Source organism: Plectropomus leopardus, chromosome 18, assembly GCF_026936395.1.
Source record: "Plectropomus leopardus strain MGB_pleo_1.0 chromosome 18, ASM2693639v1, whole genome shotgun sequence".
In the NCBI taxonomy this organism is placed as follows: Eukaryota; Metazoa; Chordata; class Actinopteri; order Perciformes; family Serranidae; genus Plectropomus; species Plectropomus leopardus.
In genome coordinates, this window is record NC_142193.1 from 6,838,288 (window position 1) to 6,853,874 (window position 15,587).

Genomic DNA, 15,587 nt, shown 5'->3' on the forward strand with positions numbered 1-15,587 from the left:
AAGTCGGTGACTTCTGCGCTTTTTTTTCTCAAACTAGTCCTCAGTCATTGACCTCTGCTGGGGCGTGGAGAGGGGCAGACCGGGGAGGCTCGGCTTTATACCGTCTCACCGTCCCGCCGTGGCTCACCCCCCCACTCCCCAACGTTGTAAACCAGTGACGCTGCCCATTGGGGAGGGCGGGGATGCCCAATGGTGCTGCCAGAAGAAAGTGACATCACGACAGTATCCACGGGGGACGCTGTTAACAGTAGGCGTTGCCGGCCGGTGACACCGCAACAAGGAGAAAGGAGCGACATCACCAGCCCGAAAAGGAAGGGAGGAAGTGAGGAAGGAGGTCGTGGGGGGGTTGGAAGGAAGAAGGCGGAGCAGTGAGACCAGGAGGCTGACCTTTGACTCCACCCACAGGAAGTACAGCGTAGAAAGTGCTTCTGCCTGGATGCCGAGCTCTCCCTGCCACCTTTCTGTTTATGTTTTTGTTTACACGACCTCGGCGACAGAGCAGTGTGCCAAAGAGAGAGGAGGGGGGGGTCCTCCCTCCTCCTTCCTGCATACCACAGAATCAGCATCAAGGGCCAACTGTTCATCTCCCTTACCAAAAAACATAAAAACAGATTTGTACATATATACTGCTTTATACACACTTTTTACCATTGTAAATCACAAAAGTATAGAAAAATAAAATGTTTTATAATAACGGGACACTTTTCATTCTCTCTCTGTCTTTTTCTAACCGGCAAAAAGGTGGTCCCTGGTGGAAACTGGCTCACTCCGTCTGTCAAGTTTGTGGCTGGTTTGACACCGCTGCCGCGGCGCCACTTTGTACGCCTCCCGTCTTCCCTCGCCAGCCTCAGTAGAGGGACTCCTTCTCGTCTTCTTCTTCTTCTTGTGTTATTTTCTTAAAGCTAGTTCTCCTCCCTTCGTTGTTTTCATCTGTGATGTCCATCAATACTGAGTACAGCTCTTCCTTTTGTATTTACTGGAAACAGGGGAGACAAGTGGGGAGACTGGTAAATATGCAGAATGGGATGTTATGATAGGCATATAAAATGAGAGGTCTTATTAAAAGTCAATGCGGAGCAGCAAGTTTATTCCTTTCCGAATAAGTTTCTTGCTTGTCAAGGAAAGAATACGCTAGAAAATAGTTCTTTGAAAAAAAAAAATACAAGTAAACATCTGGGATAATGTACGGAGTAAACACAGAGTTTGTGTAAAGCTCTCCCGCCCCGAAATTTCTCTGTCTACGTAACGTACAAGGAGAAAATGTTCACAATGTAAGGTTAAGACACGGACTGAGACGGAACAGCCGAAAAGGAAACAACGTTTAAAACTCGACTGCAAAAAAAGTTTGAGAGCAGAGAGACAACAGCTTCATTCACTTTTCATCGCGTTCTTGTAATGTGGCATGAAAGTAGCGGGAGCAGAGGCCTTCCGCCTGCCAAAACTAGTATTGCTGCTCTCCCCAGAATAAAGATCAGAGTGCTCTGTAATCATACAAGTGGAGATCGGCAGTTTGGCAGTGCAAAGTGAAAATCTCAGTGTAATGGGGCTAGATGGAAGCAGGGAAGGGAGGGGGGTTGGGATGTGTGTGGGTGTCGGGGGCAGGCGAGGCGAGTGTCCCAGGACCCTCGTCATGACAGATGCTCGCTAATTCAGAGTGATCTCCAGCAGCTCCGTGGAGCCTCTGACAAAGAAATAAATAAAGAAATGAAAGAAGACGAAGCTTTAATTTAGAAACGCCTTTGTAGTGCATTAACCACCCCCCGATCCAGAGAGACAAACAGTCAAACAAGTGGCGTGCTCAATCAGCGTCTGCCCTGTCTCTCCTAGTATCTGTCTTGTGGAGGAACTGGCCTCACCACATCTCCTATCTAGCCTATACCTCGGATTTACTGAGCGCTCGCCAGGGACTGCCATACAAAAATATCCACACACAGTCTTATAGCTCAGCGGGGAGGGAGCACAATAGCGCCGTAGCTACATATAGTCCTCACTGACAGGCAGCCTAGAAGTGGAAGGGCTGCAGAGACAAATATATTAATCACCCACAGACGTGAAGGATTCAGAGGAGGGTTAGTTCAGGTGCTCCTTTCAGTCATAGTTTGTTAAAACAAGTCTCTTTTGGCATTAAATCGGGAGCCCATTAAAGGCTCAGTTCACCCAGATTACAAAAAGATGCATTTGTCAACTTGCATCGTGTAACATCGAGCCATACAGATAGTTTTAGATGTGTCTCTGAGAGTTCTACTACTACCCCAATACAATGAGGGTAAATTGAGTTTTTGGCGCTAGCAACACTCAAATTCTTAAAAACTGACATACTAAACTCTTGTCTTTTGTCAGATTGTGGTGGCAAAAAGAGTTCAACATGCAACTTTTACTTGATAATAAGACAATTGGTATTTGTTTCCACTTACAACATCAACAACGTCATATTTATGTTTGCCAATTTCTGTTCAAACTCCAACCAAATGGTCTAAGTGATGTATCCATTCTGCTAATGTTACCCTCAATTAACAAGAAGCTATGATAGCGGTTGAGACTTCAAACAACTTTAAACTTCACAGTTAAAACGTTAAACTTTTGGTAATGGAAGTGCTTTCTATCTGTAGTCCAATACATCTGTAGCAAAATTTACTAGCCGAAATGCAATCTTGGAACCCCTCAGTTATCGTCTAAAGCCAAGCTTTATACCATCTTTTCCAAAAATCTAGGGTGTTCTAGAGACTGTTCTCATAAACTGTTCATTCATTGTAACATTAATGCATCTTCTTAGGCTACGCTGTAACGTTAGCTAACTGAGCTGAATGAGCTAACGATACTGTAAATACTTCTCCACAACGATATGGTTGGCGGAAACAGTTCTGTCAATTCTGGAAAGAGACATTGCTTTTTAGTTTTTCAAATGCATTATTTTGGCACTTTGAGCACCAACACTCGGCAATTCACACAACAAACAGTCAATATTAAAAAACAGCACTACAGGCAAGAGAACATACTTTTGACTTTGGGAAGAACCATCGCTTTAAGTCACATTGTGTTAAGCTCTCTTGGCCACCATAGAAATACAGTTTTGTATCCATCTGTATGGCTAGACACCACCAGGGCTAAGTGAGAAAACACTTTTAACTAACAAATAAGGTGCTTACATACAAAAAGGAAAAAAAAACAACAACAAACAAACAAAAAACAAAACCAAAGAACAAAACAACAAAAAATATGATGGAGAACCCTTACAACAGCATCAACAACATCCATGTGTAAAGGCAGACATAATGTTCATATAACTGCTTTATTCTGACACTCAAAACAATCAGAGATTACTTATATGTCACATATCGACAACAAAAATAATTCATGAATGAAGAAAAAGTCATAATAGTATACTTTTACCTATGAAATGAACCCAAATGAAAGTTACTTTACACCTTTCAGACAATATATTCTCATTATAGAAATTACATACAATTCAAGAACAAGTTGAGCTGAATTGAAAATACACAGATAACCCCACTTCATATAGGAATACATATAAAACAGTTACTCAGAGAATTGCGATATAGTGTGTGTATATACATTTAAATGTATTTACAAGTACTGTAACTTTTTTGCTTGGTTCTCTTTTGTACAAATCTTTTAGGTGGACTAATAAATGCACCTGCCAGCTTATCAGGGCTTAGTAAATACTTGTATTAAATATAAATTATGGATAAAGAATATTTTCTGCTGATATGTAAACATATTTCAATACTACTATTAATAAGTACAAACAAATGTTTGGATCAAATAGAGGTCTGGTTGCATATTAAGCTGGTTATGGAATACAACAAAGACAAACTAAACCAAAAAATATCAAAGTTTTAGTTTTTTTTAATAAATTTACATTTAAATTACTTTCGACAAACTGTAAGCAGAACTAAACGGCTCAGACCTCTACAGTACTGACTACAAGAGTTATTTACATGTTTTGTCTTTCACGTTTAAGCCTTGATAAGCTGACACTGAGACAGTTAAACAATGCTAATTGCTAAACTTTTTCTGTAAACTGTAGACAAACCCGTGCAGACTGATAGGAGCAATTCCAGATGACAATACTCAAACCTGTCCCTGTAATAACATGACATGGCAACGTACTGTGTGCAGCCACAAACATTTCTCTACTTATTTTGTTATTGTTTCCATTAATGTTGACCGGCACTAACAATCTGCAGATGTCTGTTATTATTTTGTAAGAATAAACTTGTTAGGAGTGAGGACTGTTGGTTACTCTGTAGAATCTGTGAGTAGCAGCTCAGTTTGTTGCCATTGCATATGTTATGCTTTAATATAGAGTGTGATCACTAAAAGCAAATTACAACAATTTTAAAGGACTTAAGAACATGTCCAATAGAACATGATGGATAATCTTGTTTTGGTGCATTTTTTGTTTGTTTTGATTTTTTTTGCACATAAGTTCGTATTTTGTGGTTTTAATTAACTGAGCTTGATTGGAGATACACTGATATAAGCTGAACAAAAATTTTAACACAACACCTGTTTTTGCTCCCATTTTTTACAGGTTTAAATTGAAGGCTTGGACTTTTTTCACATACTCAATAGATATATTTCTCTCAAATTTTGGTTGCTGTATTGGTGTGCACGTCTCCTTTTCCAAGATAATCTATCCACCTGACAGGAGTGGCATATCAAGATGCTGAATAAACAGTGTCATTACTACACAGATGTGCTGGACAGTCACAGTGAAAGGCCACTCAAAAATGTGCTGTTTGATCAAACAACACAATGCCATAGATGTTAGCCATGAAATGAATGTGCATTTTACTACCATAATTTGTCTCAAATGTCGTTTCCATTAATTTGGCCGTACATCCAACCGTCTCACAACCGCAGACCACATGTAGCAGCACCAGCAATGATGTAAATAACTGATGCAATAATTAGTCTTAACAACCAAAAAAAATCCGCACAAACTGTCAAAAATGGTCGATTGGAAGTTCATTTGCATGCTCATTGTCCTCACCAGGGTCTTGACCTGACAGCGGTTCATCATCGTAATAGACTGGTGCGGTTCTGAGGCTGGTTGGATGTACTGCCAAAATATTGGAAACACTGTAGATGGAGTGTCTTGGATAAGGAAAAGTGCTGAATTGGATTTTTACAAATTTGTGACCAAACTTAGAAATATATTAAAAAAATGGTGCGCTTTAGTTTTTGTTCTTCAGATTTGATCTTTTAAATAATACCGAGTGATCTGTGACATCTCTTTAAATTACGATAGTTATTCTTAATTTGAGATCACGCGCTATTAATTTGTAAGCACAAATTATAAATTAAAGAGCTCAAATACATAATTACATATTAAAATTTGTTATTCAAATTAGTGTAGTGTATGATGAATGCCTGATGACGAAACTGATATTCTATTCTCTTGCTTGACTACTCAGTTAAATGAATTGCGGTTCAGTCCTGTAATACATTCTAACATTATGTTTGAGATTTTAGTTTATGGTAATGTTGTGTTGCTCCTCCTCACATGGTATAAATTTACATAAGGTAGACATTTTTTTGGATTTTTTTGTATCTATATGACAATTTGGCTCAACTTAAAGTTAAAAATCTTGCCACTGACATATCTGAGGTTTTTGTGATGTTGTTACAGGGACTAATAGTAAAGCCACGTATAACTGTTAGCTGTTAACCGTTAGCTAACTACGGTGTGTTAGCATTCTGCACTCACCTCCTCCTTCATTCTCTTCCCAACACACACGCACGCACGTGCGCGCGTGCACACACACACACACACACACACACACACACACACACACACACACACACACATTCTAATGCATATATATGTAGCACATAGGCATACACATTCAGATCAGAAAAACAAAAAAATCTATTTCAGTCCAGTCTAGGTTTCTAATAGTGGTCACTAGCTAAACACCCACACATGTACTCTGGTGCAGAGTTTATACGTTAAACTCTTGTAAATGCACAAACCAGTTCTCCCGTTTGAAAATGGTAAAAATAATATTCAAAGTTCATCTTGACTCATATAAAAACCCCAAATGGTGCGTACGTACTAGCATATAAAAGGAAGAACGATGTTTGTTTACCCACATAAAGATTTTCTTTGACTTATGAGATAATGGGTTAATATTCTTTTTCTTTTTTTTTGATATACAACATTACTCTATATCATTTTAACATCTTGACTAAACATAACTAGCTGTATATGATACTTTTATAAATATGTTACATCTCGTAAAGTTTTGAAAAAGCAGAAAACAAATAAAGTGCAACAAACAGATTTTCTTTTCTTTTGAGACCACAAACACTTTTGTGAGTACATATAAATTAAATACTATTGGCATTAGCTTTGAGTTGTATTTCCATAGCTGCACTGAAATCTTGACAGCTTACAGCTACACAGAGAGTTTTCTTTTCAACCCACCTCACGTAGCACAAAATTGTAATAGAAGCCAATGCAACCACTGTATGTCGACTAAGAGGCGAGCACTGCTGCACTCTACACACATTTACATTACATCTCCTAACTCCTGGGTGCTTTTATATAATATCTAACTGTACTTGTGTGTGTATGCTGTGTAAAATTAGTTATACAGTATATGTCTATATATATATAATACAGTAGCTTTAATAAAGAACAGTACAGTCTTATTTTATCATCCTCTCTCGGGGCCTCTGCTTAAACAAAAATCATCTCTTGTAGACAGCCGCGTTGCAAAGAGGACAAACCTGCTGGTTGTGTTAGAAATAAAACTATCCTGCCTGCTGAGGAGTGAATAGCACTGTATTCCAGTTTGTGAGTTTCAGTTAGCTTATCCTGAGGTAAAACATTTTGTGCAATGCTTAAAAAAGAGACCAGTGACTCGTAGCAGAACAGCCCTCTGTCGGGTTCGCCCACCTCGGTGCTGTGTCATTAGTGAGTGTGAGTTTATGTGGAAAATGTTTGGTGTACGAGTGAGCCTTGAGTACAGTTCGTTTGCTGTGGTATGTTAGTGACATTATGCAACCATGTCTCCTGCAAATTGCATTCATATCCAACTATTTCGCGATTAGATTTTAAGGAAACAAACTCTGTAGACAAACAGAAATTGATTAATTGGTCACCCTAACTGGGTGTCTGTGAAATGTGTCAACAATCCAAAACCAAAGAGATTGCACTAACAATAATATTTAGAAAATATATATAAAAAACTAAAACCAGCAATTTTTAGGCATTTTACTTAATTTTAGGCCAGATTAGGCCTGATTGACGGATCAATTATCCAACCCCAGAGTCACAAACTGCTGCTGAGGAAAAAAAGAACTCATGGGGAGCTCTACCTGTGCTACGACACTCTTGTAATAAATCCTATTTACGAGCTACAGTTTGTACTGAGATGGTTATTAGTCGTGATGTTCCATAGGACTGCTTTACATTATTGCTCCTTTTGTTGCATCCCAGTACAACATTCCAAAATAGCTACAAAATGTACCACAGAGCTGGGTTAACAAACAACTACTAACACAAAAATACTGCATTTTTTAAGTAAGGTCAGAATTTTGGACAAAATTCCAATCAACTATAGCAACTGATGGCAACTTAGAAAAGGGCACTCTGCCATTTTTATATATAAGGTTGCGTTAAATGATTTAGAAAGCTATTTAACCAATGAAAAAACATATATAATGTATTCTGTGATTTCTGGAGGAATTCTATTAAGTCTGGAATTTTTTTTTTTTTTTTTTTACCATTTTTTCAGAAATCCTGTACTAAAAAAATGTTTATCAAGAAGGGTGTATGAAAGACAAATACCCTTAAGAGTAGTCATTTTAGGCAGCTAAGAGCACATAGTAAATTTGGTGTGTGTTCACTTGAAATTGGTCTTGTGAAGTTTACATACCATTGCCAACTGCTAGCATGAGAAGAATTGTAAACCTGGGCTGCTACTAGGAACACCTAACACTCTACTCCCATTGGTTGTACTCAGTCAGCATTACATGTCCACCTGTGCAGAATAGTTGCATATAAACATCCAGTAATTTGCAGGAGACTTGGCGGCGTATGAGTATTGTGAGTCCAAGACAGATATCTGACCTCCATGACCCTTTACTTTGCATGCTGTCATACCACATAGTTCAGCTTGTAGGGCTCCACTGCAAGTGCACAACAGTAGGACACTCCAACGTTGAAAGAAAAAAAAAGAAAGCAATCAGAGCAGTGCTGTCTTTGAACTAAGAATCACCAAGGCATGTTAGTCAGTACGTAGACTGAGCTCTACATGTGTTAAAAGGAAGGTTAGAAAATTAATTGGAATGGATCAGTGATCGTTGTCAACCTGATCAGACCTGGTATGTTTCCTGTTTGTCATGTATATATCATTAAAAAAAATGCCCCAGTATATTCTTAGTCAGATGACAGCGGCTGCATACACACACCTCTGAGCATGCATCATGCGTGCTGCAGTAGGCTCACATTGGTTATGGTGACACAGCACCCATATACAGCAGTCAAGATAATGCACATGTGCATAAAACTTTCCAAAAGAAAAAGCACAAAATGAATACAAAACAAGAGCAGACCAATGATGACATCAAATAGGTTGTTGTAGAAATATCGGCTTGAGAGGGTGTCAGGGGAGGGGCTCAGCATGGGGACCTGGAAGCTTTTAGTTTGATTTAGCTCTCCACCAAGGACCGGGCGTTTGCTTGTTTTGTGTTTGTCTTTTTTTTTTAAGATAGTTTTTGTTTGTTTGTTGGGGTAATGTCTCTGTCTTTTCTCGCTTTTTTTCTTTCTTTTAGTAGGGAGTGAAGCGACTGTACCCTCCTCTGTATAGGCTAGCCTGCAACATCAAAGATGAAAAAGTACCAATCAGTATTCAGGTGACAGCTTTAGTCTGTTTCTCTTTTTCCACAAATTTCCTTCCTTTTTCCATGCAAGTTTTTTATATGGGGTTTCATATCGGACTAACGGTTTCCATATGGGAGTGATCATGGCAGTTTGATGTATTTAAGCCAATAATCAGTGTGTGTGTTAGGAACAGGGTCATCTGGAGTTAAGCTGGATTGGTGGACTTAGAGCTCAATTGGGGCAGTTGATTTAAAAAAAGTATTGTTAATATAGTAGCATAGAGCACTTTATTGCAAAAAAAGCTTGGGCTTAGTTATTTTCTTTAATTAGTTTCATTAAGAAATAAATTAAATTGCTTTTTTTTAATCGGAGCAAAACCATTCCTTTTCAGGCCGTAACAATATCAGAGATTCAAGCAAAGCTGAATAAGTTCAGAGAGGTTTAATCACAGCTCCTTTTCAAGTCTAGTGCAGGTGTCTGCACCTTTCTGGAGGGCCAAACCACCACAGGATATTAGCCCTTAGATTTAGCACCATGCTCAAGATATCTAGGGCAGACACACACATAAAGCATGCAAGTGGGCCTATGCATGCACACCTGCACATGCACCCACACACTCGCGCGCACACACACACACACACGCTCCTCTCATCTTTCAGTGGCTCTGCTGCAATTAGGAATTCAGACAAACTCCAAAGGCTACTGAATGTCTTCAAAGGCTAATTTTGCCTAATTTCGGGGAGCCCTCTTGCTTGTGTGAAACTTTCATCCATGCAAGATGCTTCTGTACGCTGGAAATGAGTAAAGACAATTTTCCAACCTCAACCTCAGAGGAACTAATTATTGTATAGCTTTAAAATGCAAAAATGACTCCTCTCTGCTGCAGAACCATTAATCAAATATGATTAAAGAATTAGGAACCAAACTGGTCTTTTCTCTTCAGCCTATGAGTTTATTCGATGTTGGCCTCAGCGCAGCCCTGCTCCCAGTAGCCCTGCCATTTGTTCAACACCACACCAAAACACACACACACACACACACACACACACACACACACACACACACACACACACACACACATACACACACACACCCTCTCGAGTCTGTGTTAGCTCCCCTGAGCTCCCAACACACACAACATTAGCTCTGATATTTTTAGGGGCCAAATCCAGTCTTTTACTTTCACTGAGCGGAGGATCAAAGTGTCACAGAAATGGAAGGAAATTTGGAGGAAAAAGGAGAAAGAATAAAAAACATTCAAGCACATTTTTTAATTAAGTAAATGAAGAGGAAAAAGAAATGTCTTAATTAATGAAAGCTTTTAGCTAGCAGCTGCACCGGGGAACTGTACGCCTTTTTTTTTATGTTGTTGAAAAATCGCATGCATGCCGGAATGGTAAATTTGAGCCATTTCTCAAGCTGAGAGCACGCCTCCGATCAAGCTTGTGGGCAGGAGGGGAGGGCGAGACAGCTCCCTCCCTCCGTCTCGCTCTCTCTCTTTTTATGTCCCACGGCACACTGCTGCATGCGTTTGATGGTCCTTAATCTCTAGGTTTGGTCTGTGAGCCCGGTCCCATCCCCTCGTCATCGTAAAACAAAAGCAAAGAGAAACTCTCTCTGAAAAAGATGCTTTTTTATTTAACATGACTTTTCATCTTTGATGTTACAGTGGCTGCAAAAGCTAGCTAAAAACAGACATTAACAATTCAACTTCATCCCTTCAAAGTTTGGTTTGTCTGAATGGAAGAAAAAAAAAACAAAAACAAAAACAAAGGTGATCCAACTCTTAAGTGAGCTGAGTGATGTAGAACGAACAGAAAGCTTGAGAATGTATGTTAAGATGAAAAGTTTGCAGTAATCACTCATTCTCATATCAGGAGGAACTTGTGTCAAATTAATATTGCATGAGGTGGCATAACATAAGTTTGTTGCACTAAATGTCTGAGCCAGTTTCCACATGCCGGGGTTTTACTGCTCAGCTCCACTAGGGTGTGCCAGATAGCATGACAAAAACTAAATCAATTGATGAATAAATACATAAATAAAAACCAGTGACTGCTGCAGTCTCTGGTCTTTATTTTGAAGTATGTGGTGTGTGTGTGTGCGTGTGTGTGCTAGCTCGTGTTGTGATCTTTCAGACAGGGTGCAGACAGAAACAGGCGGCGGTCTCAAAGACTTACCATAGTCCCCACACTGTATGTGGCGGCAGGGCCAATCGTGTGGTGGTAGGGGTCTGCTGTTGCATAGACTCTGCCATAGCTGCACAACAGGAGGCACAGAGAACACGGTCATTGATCTATCATTGACGAGGAGAGCAGAACATTTATGCATGCTTGTTTAATGCTCAACCCCTCAAGTCAACTCTTTCAAGTCTCTAACACAATCAATTATTTCCCTCCTCGGCCTCCTGGGCTTCCTGCATTATACAAGGTGGTTCAAAAAGGGGAGTTCAAAGGTTGGTGAATTATACTTGTCTTTTCATTGTCATCTTGATTAGGCGCAAGGAATAGGTAATGAGCAGAGAGGGAGAGAGAGAGAGAGAGAGAGAGAGAAAGATGCAGAGGGAAACAGTTGGTGCTGGAGGGCTTGGTCTCTCACCCTGTTCTTGTTTACCCAGGCTGCACACTGGGCGCACGCCCCTGTCTTTTCATTGTTGCTGGTTTGGAACTAATCCTTCCAATTTCCTTCTGAGACAGGACAAGATGTGTCTGCCTCATTTATTTATTTATTCGACTTCACATATTCCTCTATTTACTTTCTCTTTTTTTTTCTTCAATGCTCGCTTGCAAATGAGGGTCTGCACGGAGCAGATAAGGCACACCCAGCCAAGGACTGAGGGCACCAAATCAACCAGGAATAAAAAAAAAAAAAAAAAGTGGAGAGAGGGAGAAATTCTCCTAAAGGAGACAACAAGACATACAGTGTTCATGCCTTTTGCATGAGCTACATTTAGTTATATAAGATCTAAATATGGCTCGGCCCGTTTAAGTCCAGCAGCACCCAAGGTCAGCGAGCAGGACGTGAAATCTGAAAGGCTGTCGAGGCTCCTTGGGGAGGAGCCCAGTGCCATGAGATGGTCAGGGGAAGTCTCCATGGTCCTCTTATCTTCAGTGAGCACCGAACCCCACAGGCCCTCTAAGGCTAATATATCTACAAAATGACTCTCACCAGAGTGGCACTGCTGACGACCGGCAGGTCAAACCACCCTGTACAATGTCACCCAGCCTCGACAGAGCTGATTGGAAGCCAGCAGCGACTCTACAATGTGACTGGCTCCTCACAAGGCCTCTTTGATACATCACACTCGCTGGGATGAACTCTGTTTAGTTACTTAAAGGGCTTTGGTAATGCAGTCTGTGAGCACTGTAGGCTTTTCAGATAATAAATGTTTCATATTTTGCAGGGGTTTCACACGCCTTTCCACAATCCTGCTGACCTCTTTTTATGATTGGCTGACTGCTCCACAGTTAAGTCTGATAAGGTATTGCTGAAACAATACCAACAAACCCCTATTGATCCAATGGGCATGACCGCTTATTCAAAAGGAAACAAACAGACAAAGCAAAACAAACAACTTGGGGGCGAATTACATTAAATCTCAGGGAAAAGTATAGGCAAGAGAAACAGGAATTAAATCACTCTGAGAGGGAAAAAAAAAAGATAAAAAAAAAAAGCCGCTGTCCAATTTCTGCTCTCGCCGAGCACGGCTGCTCATAATTCGAGCCGCGGCGAGGCCTGATAAATCTTACATTATCGATATGATCTTCAGGCGCTCAGGCAGGGTGTACGTTATCACAAGTGACATGCTCAATCCTTCCCAGATTAGATTCCCAAACCAGCCCACATCCCGGCTGACAACGGCTTTCAGGGGCCGAAATGAATCAGCGACGCCTCCTCAAACGGAGCACACCTGAACCAGAGTGACATCACTCAGAAGTGATAGAGTTCCTGCCGGTCCATCTCTCCCTCGCTCTGTCTCCCTGCCTCCCTTCCACAGACCTGAGGCCATTCATAAATACCGCAGTGATATACCCACTCTCCCATCACAAGCAGAGAGTCACGACATATATCACTGCTTTTCTCATCCAGTCCAACAAGGTTAGTCTCTTTTTTTGTGTTCTTTAGCTCCGAGCTAAAAAGAATATGGCGGTCTGCCTAATAGATAAGATAACTGGGGAGGAAAAAAAAACAAGAAACCTTTAATAACCTACATAGAATATTATACAATGCTGTTGCAGCAGCCTCTCATTCATCACTTACATCTTCTGCCTGTGATTGGCTCACAGATGTGTTGCTTTTTGTTTGGGAAACACTTCTGTTGCTTAAACCAAAAAAATCCACCATTTGCTACTTTGTTCATTTTGTGATGTTTACTGCATTCCGACACTTATTTATGATGAAGTGTGTTTGGCAATGTACTCTGTTTCCTTCAATCTTCCTCATCTATTTCTACTCCAGTCAGTAATTTCCTCTATTTGACAGCCTGCAGGATCAACTTGTTGCTTGAAATCGAAGTTCAGATTAACAAAGATAGCTTGTTGAACACAGTGCAGACGTGTCTGTGATTTTTCTCGAAACTCAGCGTGTCTTTTATTTATTTAGCATTACATTCTGTTTCTTCTGCCTACTGCTGATCGGGGAAAAATTCCTACTCTATAATCTGTGTTTTCTTGAACATGTGCAAGAAACACAATAAAAAGATCAATTAAACATAAATCAATCCAATTAAATGGACTTTGCCTTTAAGACCTCTGTAGTCACATATATACATATATTGATTTCTGATCTTATATAATTTTACATCTGGGACGGTTAAAGCATAGATCATACATAAACAATCGCTAGATTTTGTGCAACATAATGATGCAAAAGAGAGTAGATGAGAGGGCTTCTCACCTGTCACTGTAAGCAGCGGTGGTGGTGGGTTGGGCAAATCTGTATGCTGCATAGCCACCCTGTAAAAATACCACAGTGTTAATCAATGATTAAGCTCAACCTGCGTGGAGAAAGGTTATAGATCTCAGAGACGCAACGGAAACAACAATGCAGACATAGAGCTTTAAATTGCCTTAATAGTTAAATGTCACTGCACAGTGTTTGGATCATCTGCCCACATTCCCCAGCTGCAGGGTCCCTTCCAGACACCAGAGGGTGCTGTTTGATATATGGTGTATTAGGCAAGTGGTGGCAACAGGGGGGAGTGAATGATGTTGCGAGCATATTTGGGGGGGGGAGTCACTGTCACACCATTCGCAGCAACAGCATAACAGAGGCCCACGTGAGCCAACTCCCCAAATTCAGCCCATTTTTAGATTGAGGAGACTCTGCTGCTACATTATTGAAGAAACCCTTTTTCCTTTACACGACCCCCCTGGCTCACAAATGAAGTACGAAGGCAGAAGACGGTCGGACCGTTGGGGAGTCAGGACCGCTGTATTCATTTGCCAGAGTGGGGAAGGAATTAAAGACCTCATTGTGGAGTGCTGCTATTACTCTCTTTGAAAAATGAAGCCGTTCTCCCACTGTTTTTCTATTAGTGCCAGTGGAGTGTGTGCCCATCTGCGTCCATACCGTGGATAGGTGGCTTTTAATAATGCATGTTTTCATTCATTTTTAAACTCAAGGGGGAAGACATCCGATGGAGAGTGGTGCAGAGAGGCAGCGCTGTGATGGTCGCGGCTGCGTGTGAAATCAGGTCAGGGGCCATAGCGATTGGATCTCACTCCTCCCGATTTCCCTTAAGGTTTCTCTATGGAGGCAGGAAGTTACAACACTCGAGGCAGATGACTTCCTGTGGGACAGCCATGCCTTGGGACTGCGCTGATTACAGCAACAGCCTGAACAAACACCGGCCAATAAATCACTCTCCCACATTGTCAAATCCTGCACACAACAGTGCAGCACATTTGTTATTTTGTCGTGCGGAGTGTGCATTTGTGCAGTCGTGGATGTGTGTCCTCCTACATGGCGGTGCGTGCATGCATATGTATAAGCACAGGCGACGTACGTATGCATCTAGTTTCCCCCTTAATGTACTGGCAGGTAATCTATTTCCAAAAGGGAGCTTCGATACATCTGCCGGCTGGTTTTGACAGCGAGCCACTGTCCACTGAATGATTGTGGAGGACACTGAGGGCTAAGGGACGGCTTCCTCTTGGTCACTCGAGACCTTCACGCACACTCAGCCAGTCTGAAGCAGTGCAGTGGCCAGTGCCAAAACTAATGGCACTAAAGCACCAGGGGCTAGCGTGACGGGTTGAGTGATGGACCAACCTGGCCAGGCCTTGGTCAGGGGACACTGGGGTGCAGGACTTAGCTGGAGGTGGCTGAACGAGTGTGAGAGACAAACAATATCACTCAGAGCACAGCCCGGGTCTCGTCTATGGCGGTGGATGTCGCTACAATAAAAACCAGTGAAATACAGTCCTATCATGTGGGCCGGTGTGTAAGTCATATATCACCGGGGTTCAGCGTTTGGCTCCCAGACACTAGTCGTCAGGGTGAAAGTGAGAGGCAACTGTCATTGCTGCTGCGCCCACTGTCATCTCGCTATCTCAGCAGACGGCGGCAGAGAGAGAAAAAAAAAAAGCAGCAGCAGAATCAAAGGGACAAATTACATCCCCCCGCAAACGTTTGGACTAATGTCAAAGTGGGGCAGCGTGGTAATTTCAGCATTATCTCCACAGCGTCCATGCTTTTCTCTGTCAAGGGCGACGTGCAGCAGGGCCAA

At 41.3% G+C, this 15,587-nt stretch overlaps 1 protein-coding gene across 6 annotated transcripts in view; it reads right to left on the minus strand.

The window, feature by feature from the left end:
- Positions 1-982: 982 nt before the first annotated feature.
- LOC121956111 (RNA binding protein fox-1 homolog 3-like) overlaps positions 983-15,587 on the minus strand; it is a 575,995-nt gene continuing 561,390 nt past the window's right edge. For all 6 annotated transcript variants that reach the window (XM_042504225.2, XM_088069452.1, XM_042504223.2 and 3 more), the window contains 3 exons: positions 13,754-13,812; positions 11,038-11,116; positions 983-8,849 (listed from right to left, as the gene is read on the minus strand). In XM_042504225.2, coding sequence (XP_042360159.1) covers positions 8,805-8,849; positions 11,038-11,116; positions 13,754-13,812 — 183 coding nt within the window. In that variant the 3' untranslated portion in view covers positions 983-8,804. The remainder of the gene's footprint in view (positions 8,850-11,037; positions 11,117-13,753; positions 13,813-15,587) is intronic.